The sequence below is a fragment of the Lepisosteus oculatus genome, chromosome 28 (assembly GCF_040954835.1).
Source record: "Lepisosteus oculatus isolate fLepOcu1 chromosome 28, fLepOcu1.hap2, whole genome shotgun sequence".
NCBI classification, from domain to species: domain Eukaryota; kingdom Metazoa; phylum Chordata; class Actinopteri; order Semionotiformes; family Lepisosteidae; genus Lepisosteus; species Lepisosteus oculatus.
Genome location: NC_090723.1, coordinates 1,996,941 through 2,011,395, shown reverse-complemented (window position 1 = coordinate 2,011,395; position 14,455 = coordinate 1,996,941). Strand labels below are relative to the sequence as shown.

The following is a 14,455-nucleotide window of genomic DNA, read 5'->3' as shown; positions in this document are numbered from 1 at the left end:
AACATTGGTGAATTCCTTACTGTTATAAGATTTCTTTCTTTCTTTGTAAAGGAAATCCTCAATGTACTGTATTTCTCTTGCACAGAGGCACTCAGAGGCACTCAAGGATTCCCTTCATTGTTTCAGATGAAGGTTTAGTTGCTACTTCACCAGTATAAATGAGTCATTAAACACCTGCACACTCCTATTTAAAGCACTTGAAGTGAAGTAGACAATATGAATTGGAAAAGCACATCAGAAAGAGCTGATGAGATCTTGTTCTTCCCAACCATACTTGAACTAATTCTTATTTATTCCCCCCTCCTGAAATGTTTCATTATTATATTTGTTCTTTAATTTCCTCAGTTGGTTTAATACATGTGTTGATGCCCAATATCTTTTCTGAAGCTGGTGTTTGTAGATACATTAATCAGTCCTGATAAAATAATGCTAGTCATAAAACGCATTGTATCTTTACTTAGTCCTAGTCATAATTATGACATTAATTATTAGTCTTAATTATGAAATGAAGATGCATAGATGCATACAGCTTCAGAGCACAGTTCAGACTCTTTATGAGGATGTAAAAGCTGTATTTGGTGCTAATGTCACATGCAGTTCTGTAAAAAAACACCTTCATCCAATCTTTGATGCGGCAGAAGCACTATGTCTTTTGGGATATAGTGTTGTATTGCAACTACTGTTGTTGTGACCTATGAAGAAAGATATAAGATGTGAAGAAGGGGTTAACTGATTCCTTTTTATCTTTCCTTGCACACAATAAAACAATCGAAACTCTGTTCGTCTCGTGATCCAGAACTTAATTGTCTGTTACAACACCTACTGTCAAACATAGTCTGGAAGATTTTCCAATAACATTAATACAAGCTGATATCCCAAAGCCAGTATGGTGAACTTAAACGTACAAGTAAAAAACATGGAGATGAACAATGAGAAGAACTATAGGCACCTCCTTACTTAAATGCTGGAGCATCGTGACAGGATAAGCTTTGATTTTCAGGGGAACTCCACTATTTGCCGGTGGAGCAGTGGGAAGCGAATAGCGAGACGCACAGTGTGATTGAGAAGATGGGTGTCAGTGGAGTTGATTCTGTTGTATGATGTGTCCTGTATCAGCAGAGGTAGTAAGACAAGGGCATGTCTCATGCTGTGGGTTTTTAATTTACTTGGTTTCTCGGGGATGTAAGAGTCCCGGAATTAAATTAAGATATTAATAAGCCATTAGGGACAGACTCAGTTGATTTCTGTCCCCTGACCCAGAGTTTCCTTGCAACTGTGAATTCAACACATCTGGAGCTCCCATACTGTACTTCCAAAAAAGAAAGATGCTTAAGATAGCCTGAAGAGAGTAAAGACATTTCAATTCCTACGAATATGAATGGAATGATACAGGTGGAAAAGCAAATTCTTGTTCCTGTTGTCACATGTGTAAATATAACCAAAGTAGTGTTTTCTTCTATCTCTGCAGTGAGTCTAGATTCTCAAAGTCTCTAAAAAGCTAGACTTTCCCTATATGTAGGGCAACAGTAAACTGATTTTCACAATGATACAATGATACTTTGCACATTTTGTTCTCTAAATATTCAAGAAAAGTTGAAATATTTAATGTTGTTTTAAGCCTTGAGATGCACATTTAAATATATGGAAATGTTAAATCACTTTTTTATTTTCTCACTCACTCTGGAATTGCCAGATTTTTAAGAAATATAGCCCTGTACCGCACGAAGAGCAACAACACAGATCCACGACTGTGTCATTCATCTTCCAGACTGCTGCAGGCCCACACAGTGTCTTACAGCAGAGTCTCACTGACGCCACAGCAAGCCTGCAGGTGCCCAGCAATTTTTACGTCGAAAGCTGAAAGAACCCAGGTCAGCTAATCCCAGCTCTAGCCCAGCGATGCCCTGCCAATTAAGTTGTGCTACTCAGGCAATATCGGACACAGAGGGGAAAAAAGCCACTTTTATCCTTTAATTTCAACCATGAAACTCAGGGGAAAGTCTCCACAGGTCAGGGAAATGAAAATCCCAGTGGCCGCTTGTTTTCATTCCTTATTACTGGTTCTCAAGGGATACACACCCCACGGTGGTTCTGGCAAGCACATGAAGGCATCACTCACATGCAGATAGTCCACCACCACGCCTTCAAACTGGTCCTTGGAGATGGAGGGACCATGCAGCGTGATGGTTCGCAGAGATGGGAGCTTCAGTCGGAGACGCCGGCTCTGCCCTGCAGAGGGGAGTGACTGTGATACACCACATTGGCCTACAGTCTACACATATAGTAGATGATTCAATTATAGTAGACAGGCAAATGTACAGAGCAGAGGGAACTTTTTAAAATGGAAAAGAACTGGAAATAAATAAATAAAAAGAATATAGTTCAAGAAGGTAGCTGCATCACCATGCGTAGGCTACAAAGGAACAAGTAAAGGTTTATTCCATGCTGAAAAGAGAAGAGAAGAACATAAATGTGCAATAAACCTTTACTGGTTCCTATAAAGAATATACAGTATATGGCTATAATGTTTCATACATTTTACATTATATTATCAATGAAAATTTATTATTTTAAATGCACAAAAAATAATTTAAATATGGTTTGTGACAAATGCTTTCTTGTCTGATGTGACATTAAAATATTAGACAGCAGGCTTGGGGAATCAAGGTATTTTGCCAACAAGCTGATGAGATTACCTGCAATGGCACAACTTCGGGGAGAAATTCATGAAACAGAGCACTTAAAGGTGGACGCTAACACTTATTAAACATTGTGTGCAGAGCGCACCCAACATCCAAGTTGGTGAGTTAAAAGCATAGCATAGAAGTTTATGTATTTTACAGAACATTAGGTATGTAACAGACAGAATTGATGGCAGTTAAGTTTATTGCAGTATATCTAGACCAAGTAAATCCAATGAGAATTTCATGTTTCAGACCTCACTTACACTATGTCATCAGACCACTATTGCTGGTATTCCCAAGTGAGTGTTGCACAAGCCATTGGGATTTCACTGGCTAAATCAGACAATATTTCCTTACCTTGCTTAATATTTCCTTTGGTTTGATGGATATATGTAATGTTTTGTTATTACAGGTGGACACTGAACTCTGCTATAGGCATGTTGCATGCTGGTCTGGTAGGGTTATGATATATAGTTCTGAGATCTCATGCATGTATTGATAGTACACATGTGATAAAGAGCAAGAGGAGACATGGGTTAAAAAGACAAGTTTAATGCAGCATCGTCTAAAAACATAAGCCTATAGACTGATGATGTGAGGTAGAGAACACTTGTAGGGTAGTATATACAATCCACAAACAAATGAAAGACCTCAGAGTCAACTAACCTGCTCTGATCCAGCTCTGCGCCAGTCTCTGCCTCAGGCCACCCTTCTTCTTTGAGGTCCCCAGGATCTCCTCGAAGTTCAGTATGAACATAATGACAGCGCCCTCTTCATTCTTCACTGGGACGACGTCCACCAGGCACGGAAGACACGTGCCTGTAGTACAAGCACACATAAAGTCTCAAAAACCCCACTCACCGTCAAGTAGTCTCTTAGCACCTTCAAACAAATACACACAAGCTCATTTTCTTCTTTTTTTCTGAATTTGGAATAAAGGATTACTTTTTAATACTTTACTTGGGGATACAAGGAGAACCCACTATCAACCTATGAATAAGAACCTATGGACAAGCTCATCTGATTTGCCCAGCTATTTGAGCCATTTAACTTTTGAAAAGCAGCAGATTTGTATATTTGTGAACAATTTTGCTAAGGCCACATCCACATCACTGCAAAACTAGGGCACTACCAACAGCCAGGTAAATGGGCAATGAAAAACCACTTTGTGAGCTTGCTGCTCGGTGTTAATTGTAAGTTTAAGTAAACCAAAGTAGTGGGACTACTGAATTAAAATTAGAGCAGACACAGGCCCTGGTAATTGTAGCCTCGGCAACCTGCTCATCTGAGGCAGATGTTTCCATAGTGACCTAAACAAGCTTTCCCTGACCTCCATCTGTTACATCTGGTTAATTATTAAAAATTAGTAAAGGGATTATGTCCGTCGTGGGGGACAGATTTTGTCAGGGCATACATTTTAACACTTCTCTGAAGAACCTGTTTTCTTCTTTACCGTAACTCACCGTTAAGAAATTGAGGGAAATAGAGCATAAACTGAACATTTTTAACTCTTAATGGTCAACATTTTCCAACAGATGTTTCTGCTTCCCTCAAACTTTAGAACATTTCTTTTCAGGTGTGCTACAGTGCGATAAGTAGTGGTCAAAGTCACTTTTAAAACAAAGTGCCCCTTAAGCAACAAATCGAAAGCTCACAAGGATCAGAGGACACAAGTGCAATCTTACAGGAGGCACATCTGCATCTTCCAAATCCAGGAACACACTTTAAAGCACATAACTTCAGATTTTTCACAAAACAGATGATGAAATCCTTGCGTCAATCAGATACCACCAATCACATCAGTTAGATGGGACAAATGGTCTTTTTGTAACCTTTTCTTTACATGTTCTTAAAGTTCTACATAAGTACTACATAATAAAACATAAAATATTCATATTAAATATGTGCGCACAACTGCAGAAAATGGCCTCACAGCCATTTAGTTTATTTACCATTAGTTCAAAATTAAAAATATAAAAATGTCTGAAGCTCAGACGTCACACACATGGGTTGATGGCATCACTCTCGGAGACGTTTTCGCTGTAGAGCGACAGCACTTTCTTGCAAAACAGTCCCACAGATTTGCATGATTCTGCATTACATGTCTTGCTGGCACTCGAACAGATCAATGTGCAGGCTCTGCACAGCCCAGAGCAGGCTCCTCACAGCCCAGAGCAGGCTCTGCACAGGACAGCAAGTTTGGAAGGCTGTGGGGGACTGCCTGCATCTGTGATGCCTGAACTATGTTAAAGTAGTCACTGACTGTTGTTATGTGAATCTCTACTGCACAAAACATTTTGGAATATGTTCTCTAGAAGCGGTTTGTGATGTCAGATAAAAATAATTTGTCTTTTATCTGCAGTCATCTGCCATCCGTTTGAGAAGACAGTACAAGACATTATGACCACAGGGAGAGAGAACTGCACGCTAGAGTGAAATAAAACACACAGATGGTACAGGATATTAATCCTAATAAGGAAACGGAGTGGCTCGTGTTAATATTTACAGTTTTATGATGTAGTGCTTTGTAGCCCTTTAATATCTGGTACTCGCTCAGTCCAGCTCTTATTCATGCTGCCAGACGCCTATTCAAAACATAATTGCGTTTTTCTCTCTCCCTGTGGACCTGAGAACCTGTTATTTAAATCCATGCCTGCTGAGCAACATTGCTCCCTGGGAAAAACAAATACTATGAACAAAATTATAGTTTACACCAAAATGCAACAATAAGGTACTATAATTTTGTTGAGTTTCTTCTTATTCTGTATACCAGTGGTTCTTAACCTTTACTGCAGCTACACTCCTTTGGTTCTCAAACTATGTTCTCACAGCCCTGATCACAAATCCCTGAGGGAGGTTAGCTCTTTAACCAAAGATACAGTATATCATAACTATAGAATGAAAGAGACATAATTCTTTATTCATTTAAAATTTGCAGTAAAATTAAATATACATGAAAAAATCCCAACTGTTTTTACACATATACATTTATTTTGCTATCACAGTAAAATTAAGAATATATGAAAAATTGCACACTTTTTTAAGTTTACATTAAAATACCTAGGATCAATGAAACAAAGTGGTTGTGCGACTCTGGATTGGAAGAAGGGGTTAGAAAATTGATGGATATTTTTGTGAAGCAAGCTGCACAACTGAATCACTGTTTATTCTTCTTTATTTCTCTTTCTGGTGTGGAATTAAACTCTCTTTGTTCCTTTCCAGCTCGCCCACTGACGCATTTTTGAAAGATCACTCAGGTGCTCTGCTGGAAACTGCATACAAGGGTAAAACTGGGTTTTCCACTCTGCTATACAGTCCATCTATGTGGAGTGACTGAGAGTTTGTTGACTGATTTTTTCTCCCATCTTTCCCACTGATCTCTGTAGCTCCTTCAAGGTTTTCATTGGCCTCACAATGACACTCCTCACTTATTTCCTCCTTGCCTCGCTGCTCACTCTGGATGAACAGCCTGATCTAGGCAGTATCTGGGTATGATACATGACGGGTCTGAATACTATTGCATATTGAATTTATACTGTGAACAGGACGCCATCCTTCGCAGTGCAGTCACAGACACGGACACGCTCACACAGGCTAATTTTCCCAGAAGCCACTTATAACTACCAGAACGTCATCAGACTGTGTGAGAAACTCAGTGAGGACATACAACCTCTACGCAGAAAACACCCCAGTTCTGGAACTGAACCCAGGGCCCCGGCACTGCTATAACTAACCACTGTTCCACCGTGCTGCCAAACCCACAACATATTGCACTTCCACAGGACTACTTTTCTGCCCCTTCTGCAAGTCACACTCAGACCATGAAACTGACACAGGAAAAGCCAGAGAAAAGACATAAATGCTGAGAGACAGAAATGATAGATGGAGGAAGAGCAAGAGAGAGTGACCTGCACCTCTGTAGACGAGACAGCGGGCTGGCTAATCCACTCTGACAGCTTGTGTCCCCACAGAGGCAAGCCTGCTTTCTCCCTGTGCCCACAGCTCATCACGCAACACCCTCCTTCTCATCATTCATTTCACAATTTCACGATTGTGTTCTTCTTCTGTTCATTTTACTAGCTGTTCCACAGCGAGCAGCACATAGCCAGCAGAGCAGATGGGGTTATTATAAAGACCACAAAAGACATGCTTAAGATGTGCACTGCTACAATATTGAATTGTGTTTGCACCTGCAGTCTGAAGGGAAATTAGGAACAATTTAAATGCATTGTTTCACTATAACCATATGGCTCCTTCTAGCCTGAATCAGTATACATTTTAGTTTTGTTAATGCTGCTTCTATAAATACAGCCTCTGTCTTTTCTAATATCATTAAACATTTACTCAGTTTATGAAGCAGTTTGAATGAAAGATGCTTTATTAAAGTTAGGGGGTGTTTTTTTACAGTATATGCCTTACAAGTCTGTAGCTCATAATTAATTACTAGTTAGGGTAATCTCAGGTACATTTTTTGCAGACTTTTTATAGAGAAACAACTAAATACCTGAAGGCCACAGATTAAAACACCAGAGCTGTACACTTACAGAAATGTCATTGGGAAATGAAAACCCGGTATAAAAGGGCACCTTTAATGCTCTTTTTATTCCTGTCTGATTGCTTTACCTCATTCTAGGGATTTCAGTTCCCAACACTGTGATACTGCTCTCATTGCTTTCCAGTTCAGCTCTCAGGTACACTACTGAATCCCTCTCTGAATAATATGATTTACTTGAACTCTTTAATTGCTTTCAGTTCCTCGGCTGAAAGGCTTAAGCTGAAATGTTAAAGACCTTCTCCGAGCTAGTACATTTTATACATGACTTTCAAACAGATGAACAACTTCGTAGGTCAGCTGGAAAAAATGTGCAGTCCTGTAATCACACCTGGGAACCTCTTACGTCTATTACTGTTATCTAGTTAAGTCTTTCCACAGGTGACATTACAGTAGGTCTACGTACCTAGAGTGCCAGGAAGCCACAGCAGCTGCATGTTAACAATCCCTCCTCTGTGTACCAATTGAATGGATCAGGGGCTCCCCAAATGGCTCAGGTTAAGACACTCACCCCAAGCACAGTCTCATACACTATAGCCTGGATCATGCCACTAGCTGGCTGGAACCAGGATTCCCCGAGCACTTGTGGACAACTGCCAGGGCACTGCGATTTGTCATCCAGGAATATCTTGGCTCTGCGGGCATGCAGTGACGTCAGCGAGAGATTCAACACTATTCCGGTCGGTAGGCCACCCCTGTGAGGCCCTGTGCATCGAGCAGCAAGTTAGCAGGAAGGCTGATGGGAGATGGGGGAGGTGGGCATGCCCTGACTTTTTCACCCTCACTCTCTCTGTGCAATAGTGGTACCAACTCTGAGTGGAAACATGAAGAAGTGGCAAACCTTAAGTGTGTGGGAATACGTGAAAAATAAAATAAATGTTTAAAAATGTAGGTCTACAGGTGCTAGAGATATGAACTGACCAATAACAAATGCTGGATTATTGCCGTCCAGGACTCCAGAGCTGTAATCCATTTTCAGGTAATTTCAGGATACATAGAACCAGTTCTTATGTAAGAATTTGTTTTTATGTTTTCCCTAAACTCTGATTAATAAACAATTAAGTTAAGCATTTTAGGTTTATTAAGCTATTAATTGTGCATAGGTACTTCCAGGCAATATAGCAAAATCATAGTCTATTACCAAAATAAATATATATGTTGCATATACAGCATTTTATTTATAATACACTGACAGGCAACAAATGAATATTGTAATCAATAGCTTTTGTTGTGTGTTTTATCACACTTGATATATCTCATTGCCTGTGGTGACCCATTTTGTATTTTTGACACTAATATCTAATCTAATCAAGTAGCAGACATCATTCCTACTGTGTGAACAGCTAATCTTTTCTGAAAGACTGTCAATTAAGTGTAATGATTTGAGAATGATAAAAAACATGGTACAATTATTTTTGAATGTCACAAAACAGAATAGATGTGTGGTCATATAATTTACTCATCATATGGATTGAGAAACAGACAGATATCAATTTAACAATGGTGTACTACTCACATTACACATTGAAACGTTCAGTTTGGGGGTAACAGAAACGTCACAACTTGTGCTCCAGTCATGGGGTCATGTGGCAAACCTGCAATGAGCCCAGTGACATTAAGCCTGACATAATTAACAGACAATTGCACACCACAAGCTAAAAAAAGAAGAGATGCTTCCTTCTATTTCAGCTAGTTAGCTTCATGTTGCTATTAGCAACTTCTAAAAATATATTGGTGAGGACACTGCAGTACAGATAATACTCCCAACACTGATTGAGCATTTTCAGTCTAAATTCACAATTCTACATGTCTTCCTTCCAGCAGTGAATAACACATAAATAATGTTCAGGGCTTGCAAATGTTAAAGCTTATCCTCCCCCTTTTATTCTTCACTGAGTGCTTTTAAATAGAATCGTTATTCAGCAAAATGTCAGGGGCAGCCAACTCTGTCCTAGTGAGGAACAGCACATGTCATTTTATAAATGGATGTTTGCTCTTTGACCACTTAAGCAGGTAATTTGTCCACGTGAGCAATTTAGACATCGTTTGGAGTAAAACAGAAACAGTCTTCCTGTACTGAAGATGGTCACTGTGCAGTTAACTGAGTATAATATTTGTTACTAGAGACCTTCTAACAGAAGGTTGTGAACATGAATATACAGGTGCTTAGCAGGAGAAACAGGAAAGGTGTGCACTGTGAGACAATGACATTTTGTACACACATAACATTGCCTACAAATTATGTAACATTTAAAAAAAGATGGTTGCTGTTTTTTTAATCTGTCCAGACACATGTTGAGGGATGTTCTAAACTGGCAGGTTAAAAAGGACTCTTTTCAGTCAATTAACAAAGCTAACCCAAATATCTTCTTTAGAATCAGAGACACAAGCTGAAACTGAAGAAAACTGTACTTAGAACGGAGACAAACATCTGCTTGTGTACACAAAGGGTTTGGGAATCTGGAATTTGACTCTAATACCCTGGACAATACCTGTGCTATTACCAACCAAGCAAACCAGATGCCAAACCTCCTGTCATTTATGATGTAATGTCACGTATGATGTTAATATGAGGAACGCCAGACCAGTGTGCTCCCATTTGTGTACCTGACTACTCATGTGCTCTTTGATGAGACAGCATTGACATAATTTTAAACTGTTGGTCAACATGTTGCCTATGGTCCAAGGGAATGCTCTTGCAAATTTAACCTACAGTATCTTAACAACTACATAGTGCGGAGCTTTTAGTCTGGATTCACCAAGCACTGTGTACCTCCAGTATTTTCTTTCCTTGTCAGCTCTGGACAAAGTGTATTCATTCAATTGTTCACTTCCTTGTAATTAGCTGTCTTTACCAGAACAGTGAGTGATTGCTGAAAATGCCAACCTGAGGGTACTCTCTCACACAGAATCCTTCAGCAAGCTTCTAATATCACAGATAACACAGGAAATAACAGAGGAGAGTGAATGATATGATATAAATTGTACCTTTGAATATCAGATCACCTGGGCTCTGGCACATTTCACTCGTGCAGTTTGGAAAGATTACCCGAGAATTGGATGTGCATACCTTTTCTATTATTTTTGTACATTCACTGACTTTTTCCTTAAGGGGAATAAAGAAGTGATCCCCTCTTTACACAACTCTTAGTTTACTGTTTTTAAATAAAATTAAAAACTGCTATAACAGATTGGATCATCAAGATTAAAAATATCCATAGTTGTAATTAAGTTAAATAATTTAATATTGCATTTATTCCTCTAATTGCTGTATAATGATGATGATGCCAGTATTGAATCATAAATAGATTATTGCACAGATGAAATAATGACACAGACAACATGACCTGTGTCCTGGGTTTATGTTGCTCCTGTTTGTAAAACAGCAGATTATTTTTGCAAGTCTCTCTTCTAAATCTCATCATCAGCCATTAAAAAACCAGGACGACTTCAACTGCCAGTGATGTACAGTCAGCATCATTTTGCAGCATCGTTTTGCAAAATAGAATTAGGGATATATGATTGTTTCATATGCTTATATTGATGATCTCATGATTTACTGAACAACATAAAATATGAATGGGAAGAAACACACAAGGTAAACTTAGAAAGCAAAAAAAAACAAAAAACAAGATAAAACCAGGTCCTTCAAAATATATTTTGTGCTTGAGTAAAGGGATTATGATTTATTTCCTGTTTTTTCAATGACCTTTGTTATTGTCATTGAGACCAGCACTGTATTTGTATTCAGCATCCATGGAAACCTGTAGTGTCTACATAGAAAACTAGATTCTGGTAATTACCATGGTTTCTGATGGCTTTTTCCAAAGCATTGAAGAATTGGGCCTGATAAGGGGCTTCTGAGCAGACACGTGTGCTGGGAATTGGGAAACTAATGACATTTCCATTATGATATCAGCTTGTGGTCACAGCCTATGCTGTCTGGGGAATCTCCCCTTGTGAAAAGCTACATTAAAATGTGGAGATTTGTCTCTCCACTGGACATGTTCATTTATAACCAGAAATTAATTCAATTCCGATTAGCCTTCAACAGCATCAATGAAACTCACAATCAACAGTGAAAAGTTCTGACTGTACTTATTATTGGTTTCTATTTCATCGGATTTGCAATTTTAAATCCTTAATTTTCGTTAAAACTAAAGTATTTGCAGGTTTTAATTGCAAACACTACTGGAGCATAATGAGACAAATAGAAGACATACCCTCAACTGCTATCATATCAGTCCTGGGGCATTTGAAGGGGTTAAAAGAGGGGTTATTCACAGTTACAAAGCAAACTCTGCCCAGAATAATTAAACAATGTGCACAGGAAAACACATTAATTGTTCAGTTTTCCCATCTGTGAAAATAAATATCTTCTCTTTAAAAACAGAAATGCTGATAAGATCAAGTTACTGTAGATAAATGTGGTGTCACAACTCCAGCACTGTGGAGTCACAATGTCTCACAGCCTCTTCCAACTCAGCTTTTGAACATTTATTTAAGCCATCAATCAAACTAATCATTTTCCTGCAAAGGAACAAGTAATAGGTTTATTCAATTCTGAAAAGAGAAGAAAGAAAACACAACGTTTCGGCAGTGGAGCCTTCTTCGGGTGTCACCCATTTCAAAACATGAAATTATTGGAAAATATAGATAAATGTCAAAGTAAAAGGTCTGTAGCAGGCAGCACTGTTGCCAAAAGGATTTCATGCTTCAGACACAAAAAGCAATTCTGTCATTTTATACACGTGCTTCTCAGAACACAGCATAACAATCTTAGGATTTCTGCCAAGGTTTTCCCCCCATTTCTTCAGGAAATGGTTCCCACATATAGACCTCATATCCTATATTGAAATGTTCTCAGAACTATATGCTTAATGAGCATGCAGAACAGCTAAAAACCCCTAGATTCTTAAATAGTGTAACCACAGCCCCGTGCCATTGTCCTCCTCTTAGAAGACATTTCCAGAGAAATCATGTGGCATAACTAATGGCACCACTTCATCGGTCCTAATTAAATCATCCTAATCACAACAAGACTCAGACAGCCGCAGTATAGAACTATCCCTGTTGTTATCCCATAAAAATCACAACGAGATGTTCTGACCAATCAAGGCTTGATTAATAAAGTTTAGGTTTATCAGAAACAACTATGATTCCCACTGCTTTAACTCTGCTGCACACTTTACAAAAAAACGCCACAGAGGGTCTGGCTGCTGGCCTCTACATTAGTTTTGCAATCAGTCATTTAAGTCCCACTGAATTATTCTGCAGTTGCACAGACTGCAATATTAACTGCGAATCTCATTTCCTTGTATTTAGACGTTAGAGGTTAATTCAAGAGTCATTAGCATGATAAATCTAAGTACAAAACAAAATAATCTTGCAGGACATGTGGCAGCAAAGGGAAGGATTTACCTAATCCCCCTGGCTGCAGTGTTTTCTGATTTTAATTCCCATTGAGTTTCTGCACACTTAAATGAAAAAATAATAGTCTTTTATGTATTTTGATTGTATTTCACATCCATAAAGCCACAGCTTTTAACTTAAGAGGTCAGCTGAAACACAAACCATCTGACACTTGTATCGTGAGGATTGAAAAGCAGAGCCCTGGCTAACAGACCAGTTGTGAAATGAACACACTGATGGCTCTCAAGGTTGCCTAATCGACAACAGTTAGCAGCTGGGTAGAATCTGAACTGTGTCTTGACCCAGCTGTGATCCGGATTCCCTGCACTGCCAGCTGTGGGTGGACTACATCAGCTGGATTCCCTTGGTTCACCACACAGCAGTGACCCCAGTGGCTGGCCAGGAGGCCAAGCAACTAGGCTGTTAGTCATGCATGTACTGTATCTTACAGTTGACTTCAATGCACCACTGAAATCTTAAACGAGCTTATGTCAAAGAGGCCCTTCTGACATGTGGCAAAATGATGATCATGAAGTTTGCATTCTCTGCTTAATTAATTCATTCTGCTAACCATAGAATAGAAAGAATAAGGCTACCAAATTATTTCTAGAAGTGTAACTACGGAGCTGTGCGAGCTGGAGCTGTCTGCAATGGACAGGACTCTAGAGAACTTTATCTTTCCTCCCACTGCGAAATCAATCAGACTGGAAGGAAGAAAATTGTTGCCTAATTGATTTATCACTTGGAAAAATGCAGCTTATTAAAATGCTGTCAATCACGGACTACATCCAATGGTTTTGTTATTGTTAAAGCATTCATGAATTCACGATGATGAAGTGCCCATAATGAGTTTTCCTATGAAGACACCTGCCTGCTCAATAAATAAACCCGCACTACATTATCCATGGGCCTAATGCATATTTCATTTTATTGGATCCTACAATGGTTGCATGCAAATCAAACTGACTTTATAAACAAGGTGGCTTTAAGCAAGGTTTAGTTTATCTCTTCTAAATTCAGATACATTTTCATGGCTGAAGTGTGCAACAGGACATGAAGGGAGCTAAAAAATAACAAACACACGGGAAACTTGTTTTTTTATTCAAAAGTCAACCTCCTGTTCCTGTTCATAGGAATCCTGAAATGGGCCAGTCGAATACATAAGCAGAACTATATAACAAAAACATTAAGAAACTCCAAATGCAACATTTAGATGTTCTTCAGTAAAATCTTCATGGCATGTTACTATAGTGACATCGCCCTCCCTTCAAACATAGACTGTGTAAAATTCTCCCGAGACAAGACCAGTGTTATGGTGGTGCGCAGAGTTTGCAGCTATCTATCAAGGGAGTGCCAGCGTGTCTGCTCTGAGCTTGCGAGTGACCATGATTGACTGTGACTGAACTTGAATTGTTTTTTCAGTTCTACACTCTGATAAACTTTCCTCTGTAGCAGTGTGACACCACCTCCATTATGTGAAAAGTCCTCACTAGAGGACAAGCCACAAGAGCCCAGCTGTCGTGACCAGCAGCCCACTCTGTCACAGTGCTGTACAGCGTGATGCTCTGTCATGGTTTCCCAGTTTAAATCTCCCTTGAGTTTTCTCTTTCCTGCATTTCAACAGTTTCACTGGCCTTTACAGTACTTTATTCTGCTACTTCTGCAGTGAAACCTGTGTGTCAGTATTAACATTGCAATACATTGATAAGACATTTCAACTCAAATCTCCAATTTGTGTGAAGTCATTTAATATACTATTGTCTTCTCACATGCCATAAGGCTTCAGGAAGAAGGATGATCATTTTTT

At 39.1% G+C, this 14,455-nt stretch overlaps 1 protein-coding gene across 1 annotated transcript in view; it reads right to left on the bottom strand.

Moving 5' to 3' along the window:
• Positions 1-14,455, bottom strand: part of kcnh6a (potassium voltage-gated channel, subfamily H (eag-related), member 6a) — a 76,716-nt gene that overhangs the window by 47,720 nt on the left and 14,541 nt on the right. Inside the window, exons 3-4 of the mRNA XM_015361911.2 lie at positions 3,351-3,503; positions 2,120-2,229 (exon numbers count right to left, since the gene is read on the bottom strand). Coding sequence (XP_015217397.2) covers positions 2,120-2,229; positions 3,351-3,503 — 263 coding nt within the window. The remainder of the gene's footprint in view (positions 1-2,119; positions 2,230-3,350; positions 3,504-14,455) is intronic.